Raw genomic sequence first — 10,261 nt, 5'->3', positions numbered from 1 at the left:
GTGGGTTTGATGCACAGCCAGGCTTGTGGGTTAGTGGTGTAGAACCTTACAGAGAATAAATGACTAATCGCTGTTCAGCAGAAGATACAGAAACTCTTTATACAACCAATTATCATATTGATTCTTAATATAAGAGGAGTATTGATTTGTAGTTCAGTGAAGGCATTTCTAAAACAATTCAAATCCAGTTTTCCTGCCACATAAAATTACAGGCATCTGTACTTTGAGTAATCCATTCCTGAAAAACCAGACATTTTGCATACACATGCTAGCTGGGAGCCAATTTTTATTATTTTATTTTATTTATTTATTTTTTAAAGATTTTATTTATTTTTTGACAGAGAAAGACAGCGAGAGAGGGAACACAAGCAGGGGGAGCAGGAGAGGGAGAAGCAGGCTTCCTGTTAAGCAGGGAGCCCGATGTGGGGCTCAATCCCAGGACCCTGGGGTCATGACCTGAGCCGAAGGCAGACGCTTAAGGACTGAGCCACCCAGGCACCCCCAATTTTTATTATTTTAAATAGGAAAAAATTACAATGTATTAAATGCAACCCAAATCCCTCAACTAAATTTTACTGAGACAGTCAAATTCCTTTATAAACTTAAGTTACAAATAACCACATTAGGATGTAAAAAGGCTTACAACATTCCTTCCTGTCATTAAATGATACATAGGTTTTTAACGGTCATTTGTGCGCAGTGACAAAGCTTCTTTTAGGACTAGCCCCATCTGAGACACACTTCCTTTTTATTGTTTCCTGATGCGCTGTTCAAATTTTGTTCGATTCTGATGGTCTACCATTTATAGTTGGAAGAAACTTGAGGCTTTTCTCAAACACAATGTCACAGTTTTTGTGATATATTTTTTAATGAATGAAAAATTTTTCCTTTGTGAATATTGGCTTAAATATTATATTGAAAGATATGTATATTCTATGATATTTGGTCATTCCTATTCTGAGGGGCATTCTAGCAGGGAAATGCTAAACAGGGAGATATTCTACTTAAAAATGCATTTAGGAGGTGCCTGGTTGGCTCAGTTGGTTAAGCGACTGCCTTTGGCTCAAGTCATGATCCTGGAGCCCCAGGATCGAGTCCCGCATCGGGCTCCCTGCTCAGCGGGGAGTCTGCTTCTCCCTCTGACCCTCCCACCTCTCATGCTCTCTCTCTCTCTCTCATTCTCCCTCTCTCAAAAAAATAAATAAAATCTTTAAAAAAATGAAAATGTATTTAGGGTCACCTGGGTGGCTCAGTCGCTTAAGTATCCAACTCTTGGTTTTGGCTCAGGTCATGATCGAGCCCTGCGTCTGGCTCTGCACTCAGTGCGGAGTCTGCTTCAGATTCTTTCTCTTCTCTCTGCCCCTCCCTGCTTGCTCTCGCTCTCTCAAATAAAATCTTAAAAAAAGAATAAAAATAAAAATGCATTTAAAAAGTCCAAGGTGGATAACCAGGCTTGAGAATTGAATTAGTAAGGATATTTTTTGGCTGCAAGTAACACAATACCCTCCCTCATTAAAGTGGGTATTCGTGGCAAGAAGTCCAGAGGTGGATGGTCACAGAGTTGGTCCAGCAGCGTAATGTTGTAATCAAGGGCTATAGCTATTACCACCTGCTTGATGCTTTACTCAACTCATGGTGTTGGTGTTGTCTCCCTTCATGGTCACAAGATGACTACAGCAGCCCAGATACCATGCCTTCTGTCAACAGAGTCCGGAAGTAGGAAGGGATGGCAGTGAGAGAACTCCTCTTATTCAGTCTCTCTTTATATCAGGAGCAAAGTCCTTTTCACAAGCCTTCAAGCAGAATTCTAACATCTCATTAACAGAAATGGGCTATATGGCCATCCATAGCTATAAAGGAGGCTGGAAGAATGGTTATCTTGCATCTACAACCTCCATCATGCAGGGAATCTGATGGGGGAGAAGAAAGGCTGGTGGGAAGGTCAATAGAGTCTAGATTCTCTCATTAATGAGCTGTGTGTCCTTGGGCAGGTCTCTTGCCCTCCATAAATTGATAGGGTTTCTGACAGAGCACTTCTGCTTGCATTTTAAGATGTTACTTACAAAGGTTTGTCTTGATTGGAAAAGAGAATGTCTATGGAGATTGCCAGAGCACCTTGGCATATAAAAATTGCTAACAAGTTCTACAGCAAAGAGAACAGTTTACCTATCCAACCCAGTGTTCCCAAGATGTATTTGACCATAGAACCTTTTATATAAACCAGGAACTTGTGCATCCAGTATTCTGTGGAACTCTCCAGGAAACACTGCCCTGTTAGATTGAAGTTTCTTAAAGATAGGGTCTTCATCTTTAAATTTCTCAGAGTACTCAGCAGAGTTTCCAGATACACACTGCTCATCCTTCATCAAGGCTTTAACTTCACTTCCTCAGGGAAGACATCTCATCCATCCAAACTAGGATAGAAGATACACATGTATATTTCCTGACCTATTTTGGCATGTATCCTGTATAAATATATCCTATTTTCCTCCTGTAATGTATAGATACCTCAATTGCAAAAACTTGTAATTTGTTATCATGAGTATATATGATCTGTCTTGCCAATGGACTTGTATTTACGTACAAAGTGGTTTTGAGGATCAAATGAGTCAGGAGGCGTAAATGTGCTTTAAAAACTGAAATAGAAGGAATCTTTTCAATAAACCCAAAATATGCAGTTGGATATGGGGGGAGGTAAAAGCCTACAAAGAAGCCAAACCACAGGCATTACCATGAAATCTGATGGCCATCATTCTGCAGCCATCATCATCCCCTCCAACACCCAGACCTCTCCTGCCTTCCCTGCAAAGAGCACTCAGTCCCATGCTGCCACAGCACCTGGCTCATCTGCACTCTGCAGGTGTGTTCAAAGTCATTTCGCTCCTTGTTCCTTATCTGCCCTACCTGGAGACACTCAGACTGTGTGAAGGACATTATCAGGGCCGCTGTAGGGTGACTCTGGTGACTGAATAATGCATGAAACCAGCAGTGGCCAAGGAGGAGCCTCCCCAAGTGGGTGGTGGGTTGAGGACAGCTTCTGGTCTCCATCTGTGGGGACTCGACTTTCCTATCGTGGGGTCTTTCAGATTGATGGCTCAGTCCATATGGATGAAGTTCCTTTAGTAGGTTTCTTGAAATGTTTATTAGCTGGAAACAGGTATGGACTGACAAATTAGACAACAGTGCTTAATGGTTTACAAAGGGTGCCCATGTCCTTCCCATTCATTTCACTGGGGCCTCACAAATTGCTCTGGGAGGTAGAGGGGTCAAGGGTTGTTATCTATCATCTATTGACAGGGAAACCGAGACCCCAAGAAAGCATGATTTGCCCAAGAGAAGATCAGTCTTCTGGGCGACTTATTATTTTTTTAATGTTCCTAGATTAACTGAATCCACAGTACTTTTCTGTTCTTCAGCCAAATTGGAACGTTTCTCCTGCTCTCCTATTCCTATTTAAAATAAAAACATGGGGGGCACCTGGGTGGCTCAGATGGTTAAGCGTCTGTCTTTGGCTCAGGTCATGATCCCAGGGTGCTGGGATCGAGCCCCACATCGGGCTCCCTGCTCAGTGGGAAGCCTGCTTCTCCCTCTCCCACCTCCCCTGCTTGTGTTCCCCCTCTCGCTGTGTCTCTCCCTGTCAAATAAATGAATAAACATCTTTAAAAAAATAATAATAAATAAAATAAAAACATGGAGCGCCTGGGTGGCTCAGTTGGTTAAGTATCTGCCTTCAGTTCAGATCATGATCTCAGGGTCCTGGGATCGAGCCCCTCATTGGGCTCCCTGCTCAGCGGGGAGCCTGCTTCTCCTTCTCCCTCTGCCATTCCGCCTGCTTGTGTTCTCTCTCGCTCTCTTTCTGTCTCTGTCAAATAAACAAACTCTTTAAAATAAAATAAAAACATAACAAATTTATCATCTTAACCATTTTTATGTTTATGATTCAGTAGCATTAAGTACATTCACAATGTTGTACAACCATCACTTCTAATTCCAGAACTTTTTCATCGTGTCACACAGAAACCCTGTACATTAAACATTAACTCCCAACCTCCCCTCCCTCCAGCCCCTGGCAACCATCATTCTACTTTCTTTTTCTATGAATTTGCCTATTCTAGGTACCTCATATAAGAGGAATCATACAATATTTATCTTTTTGTATCTGGCTTATTTCACTTAGCATCATGTTCTCAAGGTCCATGCATGTTACAGCATGTATCAGGATATCCTTCCTTTTTAAGGCTGAATAATATTCTATTGTATGTACACACCACATTTTGTTTATCCATTCAGCCATTGATGGACCCTTGGGTTGCTTCCATCTTTTGGCTATTGTGAATAATGCTGCTGTGAACATGTGTACATCCTGTTAAGAGTCCCAGCTTTCAGTTCTTTTGGGTATATGCCTAGGAGTGGAATTGCTGGATCGTGTGGTAATTCTATTTAACTTTTTGAGGACCCGCCATACTGTTTCCCTAGTGGCTGTCCCATTTTACATTCCCATCATCCTTTTCTATTTTTAAGCCAAAATTCATCCTCTGCCTCCAGCATCTCCCATTCATCTCCACTCCCCAAACATCCACCCTGTGTACAAAGCGGATGTGCCTGTCCCACTTATTAGAGGAAAAAAAAGTTGCATTAATAGTTAAAAGTGTGGTATTACGCCGGGTCTGGCAGTAGGTGATTGATGGCCTCCATTACACCCCATTAGATATTTTATTCTTGTTAAATGAAGAGCAGCCAACTTTGTCAAGTATTTTTAGTTCCCTCTGGTCTTATTGGTCCGATCTATTCTTCAGGACGGCCTGTAAATGGCCACATATGGCTGACTGTCTGCAGGACGGATGGCCATGCAGCTGGCGTTCATTGGCCACCAATTTACCCCGGCCCCCTTCATTGTGAGCCTGACAGCGCTGGGGAGCCTTGTAGATCTAACCAAATATATCTATTTTCTAATTGTCTATTTATCACCTTCTGGGGATTTGTGGGCCTCCTATCTGAAGGCAAAGGGGGGATGGCCTTGAACAATGATCCTTGTCAAGGCTCTCGCTCGCTCTAAATTAGGGCCTAGTTGCTAAATAACTAATTTAGTCCTGCTATCAAGCTGAAAAAGTGGGTATTCAGCACAAAGTGCCAGCTGGGGAATTGATTATGTCTTCTCTCAGCGAGTGTGATAAACCTGCTGCTGAGCCACCGTGGAAGGCTGGAGATGGCTCCCCCAGGGTGGCGGCGTTTCATCATGGAGAATTGGCAGGGGTGCCAGGTCCACTGCCCACGTGGCAGCTGAAGTCTGGGGCACTGGACCTGCCCCGCCATGGCACCTGCGGGGAGTCTGGCCAGCACGGCACCTTCCTGCTCCTGTGGCTTCTGCCTGGAGCCATGGGGATGGTGGCATCTGTCAGAGACGGGACCAAGGTGAGAATTGGGGAGGGGACAAGAAAGTCATCCTGACAGTCCCAATTCCAATTAGACTGAGATTATTGAAGGGAGCTCGGCCTGGGGTTGGGGAGGTGGGAGGGAATAAATGGGAATAGGAGGTTCTTAGGAAAGTGTATTAATAACAACTGCCAGATTTTGAACAGAGAAGGGGGCAAGAGACTTATGGATTACTGCCTGAGAAATCTAAGGACAACAAAAACAATAACAGCAATCAATTACTTAGCCCTCCCCTGGGCCAGGCACTGTACGAGGAGTCTTCAGATCTTTGATCTCTTTGAACCTTCTTAGTATCCAGGCATGTCAGGGTTCCTACCCCAATTGGTACTTGGAGAAAAGGAATTACAGAAATGTTACCTAATCAACTTGTTGAAGGCTGAACTCTGCCCATAAATTTCTCCCTGACCCCAGTTTTTGTTTTGTTTTGTGTTGTTTTTTTTTTTTTTACAATGCCCAAAATGCCTCTATCATTGCTTTACTCAACTGGTCTGGGTGCTGGGGGCCAGAGTGGAGATTCAGTCAGACCAGGCCCTGCCTTCATGGAGCTGATCTGTCAGAGGGGGAGTCAGACAGACCACACGAATACAATACAATTCACAATACAGTCAGACCCAAAGGCCCCTTTGTAACTCAAATCTTTTGAATGGCTCCTTTATCATCCTAAATTAAATTCACAGATAATACATTACACTTATTTGCATAATTAAAAAATCAGTATAGCATCTTCACTGTAATTTAATGAAGAAATGAAAGTAATTGTAATAAAATAATATGTATTTCATTATTCAAATGTTTGGTCATAAGTACATGAGAAAGCATCATGAAACATTCGGATGCTCATACTTACTTATAATGAATGTTTGAATTTAAGAAAAAAGAGATAATGTCCAACTGAATGTTGACGACTTTTTCTCTTTCTCGTTGACAATTTGAAATAGGGCTAAAAAAAAAAAAGATATTGGTCAATATACTTAGAATTGCTTGGAATGTGAAAGCTCCAAGTGCAGACTGATACAAGACTCAGATACCATGAACGGTGCCACCGTGGGTGATGTCATTTTCTGAAATGAGAAAACTCCGAATTGAAGGAAGTAAAATAATCTTTGTGTTTCAATAATGGTTGCATTCCTGGGAAAGTCAGTGTAAATTAAAACCAAGCATGCTGTCCTTTGTGAGTTTGAGTCTAGATTGAGAGGACTATAAATGTTTTTGACCCACACAGATGTCTGGTTAAAATTCAGATGTTGTAAGTTTGCAAGACAACCTATGCCTTTCCTCACTGGGGGTTGGTTTTGCCCTGCTGAGAATCACTGGACTATATAAAAGACAAGTAAATAAACAAGAAAATGATAAATCATGATAACAACAATCAAAATAAAACTAGGTGATGGGTTAGAGAGTATCTGAGGAACTACTCAGATTGGGAGGCCAGGGTTTCTGGTTTGGGTTAAGGAGTCCTTCTAAGGCCTGATGTTCCTGGGGGACAAGAGGCAGAAGAGACACAATCATCCTTTGGAGGATTCATTACTCCATGGGGGCAGCGGTGGGGAAAAGAGTATCAGGAAATTGGTCCGGCCAGAGGCCCAAAAGACCCAGGTTGGGAGCTGCTCTACCAGTTACTGAGCGACCTTGAGCAAGCCACTTTTTTCTTCATGAGCCTCAAGTTTTCTCACCTGTCAAATGGAAAGAGTGATGATCGCATTGCCTTCTTTCCAAGTTAATGAGAAGATCCAAAGTGATGGGAACAAGTGCTTTGTACACCATAAAATTTGAACAGGCTTTAGTCTGTGATGGGAAACATTAGAAACTACTCAAAAACCTCCAAAGAAAGGGGACTGGAAACAAAGGCATGCCAAATCACTTAAGAAAGCATTATGTAGGTGCCCTTACTAGACATGGCACTGGCCAGCATGTTGGAGAGGCCGCTACCGGTGAACGGGCTCGGGTTTTTCGGACTCGGGGGTCGTGCAGATCTGCTGGACCTGGGTCCAGGGAGTCCCGGCGATGGGCTGAGCCTGGCCATGCCCAACTGGGGTGTCGCGAAGGAGCTGAGAATTGAAATGTTTCATGGAACCACCACCCTGGCCTTCAAGTTTCAACATGGAGTCATTGTTGCAGCGGACTCTCAGGCCATAGCCGGTGCCTATATAGCCTCCCAGACAGTAAAGAAGGTGATAGAGATCAATCCCTACCTGCTGGGCACCATGGCTGGGGGCGCAGCGGACTGCAGCTTCTGGGAGCGGCTGTTGGCTCGGCAATGTCGAATCTATGAGCTTCGAAACAAGGAACGCATCTCGGTAGCAGCTGCCTCCAAGCTGCTTGCCAACATGGTGTATCAGTATAAAGGCATGGGGCTGTCCATGGGCACCATGGTCTGTGGCTGGGATAAGAGAGGCCCTGGCCTCTACTATGTGGACAGTGAAGGAAACTGGATCTCGGGGGCCACCTTCTCTGTAGGTTCTGGCTCTGTGTATGCTTATGGGGTCATGGATCAGGGTTACTCCTATGACCTAGAGGTGGAACAGGCCTATGATCTGGCCTGTCGAGCCATCTACCAAGCCACCTATAGAGATGCCTACTCAGGAGGTGCAGTCAACCTCTACCATGTCCGGGAGGATGGCTGGATCCGTCTCCAGTGACAATGTAGCTGACCTACATGACAAATATAGTGGTTCTACCCCTTGAAGGAGGGTGGATGTGGCTGCTTGCATTTCATGGGGGGGCTATTGCTGGTAATGTGGATACAGCTCCCTATCCTCCAGGGGAGGGGTCCTCAATTGTATTGATAATTTTTTTAAGCACTGGTGCCATTGACCTCTATGTGTTACTAGTTGTTAATGACCTGCTGCAGAGGTGATTTTACTTTCTTGGATGTTAACATTACACTACTCGAGCTCAAAAACAAACAAAAAAAAAGAAAGCATTATGTAATCATTAAAATGTTGTGAAATAATAGTTAATGTGCAGAAAGACGTCCACAGGGTGAGAAAGCAAGTGACAAAATGATACGGAGAGTATGCTCCTTTGTTTGCAATTAGAAGAGGAAGAGCAAGCAAACAAAACAACCAACAAACAAACAAAAAAGAATTGGAAGGATGTATACCAAAGTACTAACTGATGTTATCTCTGGGAATTAGAGTTGATTGTAATTTTCTTTTTACTCCACTGTATAATGAACTGTATCATTTTTGTAATAAGAGAACCAAGCCACAAACGTGGATTTTAAGATGCTTGTCACACACCAAGACCATGCTAGAATCACTGGTGCTGTGTGTGGCTGGGGGGCCAGGGTACTGTCTTTCTTGGCATTTCACAAGAGATAAGCATTGCGGCCGCTTGCCATCCAGGGAAAGCTGTGTCTTTCCCAGGAGCAACTGGTTCTCTTTTTGTATTACCCTCTCTACCCTCAGAGCTTGAGTCAGGCAGCTCCAGGTTCTTATAGTCAGAGCTTATGATGATGTCCCAGATTCTGGGCTGGGTACCATTATTTGAATCCTCACAATAACTATGAGGTAGATATTATCACCTCCATTTTATAGGTAAGAAAAGTAAGACCAGAAGATTAAATGAATCACCACTTGTCATATATCTTCTAAGTGGAAGGACAAAGTTTTCAACCTGGGATTTCTAGTTCTGAGCCACTGGGCAGACATTTGTAACCACTTGGGAGATTAACTATTGGCAAGACAAGTTTCTGTGTCTCTATAAATGCAGTTGAAAATGCCTAGAGTTTCTATTTTCTATTGGCTAAATGTGGGTAAACACCCACCTCACAACCTGGCTGGGAGACAGGGTATTGGAGGAGAAGGCTGCAGTCCTCTGTGTGTACAGAGGAGGGATGTGGTTAACATGACTTCCTTTCTCTGGCTTTGGGCAGTGTTGGAATTACAGCCCTGCCACCCATCTCCCTCTGCCCAAACTGGAACCCATCATCCTGGTGGGTTAGTTGGAGGAGATTCCAGTGAAAGAAACTAGGGACCTGGAGGGTAGCCCCTATTGAGCCCCAACCTTGGGGGGGTGTCTTGAATTCTAAAGACTCCAGTATCGCACTGTTCATCCACCCAGCCACTCACCCATTATCATCTCTCAGAAAAGGGAGATTTACTTTCTGCTCAAGTCCTTCCTAAGTTTCTCATGTTATGGGGCTTGTTCTCATTTAATTTTGACCCAAAAGCACTGTTTGGGGATGACCTATTCATCCCCAATAACTTCAATCAATGCTAGGCTTCCAGTGCTTATAAAGGTCACTTCCTGGAGTAAAAATGGAGACAGAAACACTAAGCAGAGATTTAGTCATTTTTCCATATATTGCAAGTGTTGGGTGTTATAAACAAGCCTTTTAAAGATCACTTTAAAAAACAATACACTAAGTGTTTCCTTTGCAGAGCTCATGAATAGAGAATGGATACTTGGGGCTAGGAGTGTAATTTCCAGTGACAGCATCATCCACGGATGCAAAACATCCTGTAACTTAAATGATTTGGATGGAAGTGAAGGTGATGTGCTCTGGAAAGTGGTGTTAGGTGACTTGCGAAGTGGCTCTGGTGATGACAAAGATACCAATGTCAAAGAGGCATGTGAAGAGGATGAGTATCATTGTTTCCTGGATTCCATGTGAGCATGAAAAAAGGCAATGTTTCTAAATATCCTTCCAATTAATATGAGACTTTATATTAGTATGTTAAGTTTCAATTAACATATGACTTATAATTACTACATTGGTATACTAATATATTTTATATACATTACTTTATGTGAAATTAAAGTTTTAAATTTATTAAATAGGAAGACCTTTGACTATCCCATCTATATTCTTAAAAGTTGATAC

General features: G+C 43.0%; 1 protein-coding gene across 1 annotated transcript; it reads left to right on the top strand.

Moving 5' to 3' along the window:
- The first annotated feature begins 7,328 nt into the window (after positions 1–7,328).
- LOC118018221 (proteasome subunit beta type-5-like) lies at positions 7,329–8,072 on the top strand. The gene has a single exon (XM_035016672.1). The coding sequence runs from the start codon at positions 7,329–7,331 to the stop codon at positions 8,070–8,072; it is 744 nt and encodes a 247-aa protein (XP_034872563.1).
- Positions 8,073–10,261: the final 2,189 nt, after the last annotated feature.

The sequence above is a fragment of the Mirounga leonina genome, unplaced genomic scaffold (genome assembly GCF_011800145.1).
Source record: "Mirounga leonina isolate KUSES-001 unplaced genomic scaffold, KU_Mleo_1.0 Mir_170, whole genome shotgun sequence".
Taxonomy (NCBI): domain Eukaryota; kingdom Metazoa; phylum Chordata; class Mammalia; order Carnivora; family Phocidae; genus Mirounga; species Mirounga leonina.
The sequence above is the reverse complement of the archived record's forward strand: the minus strand, read 5'-3'. Positions and strand labels throughout refer to the sequence as shown.

Excerpts from the sequence above, each read along its gene's own strand:
- LOC118018221 (XM_035016672.1), top strand. The coding sequence starts at position 7,329 with ATGGCACTGGCCAGCATGTTGGAGAGGCCGCTACCGGTGAACGGGCTC.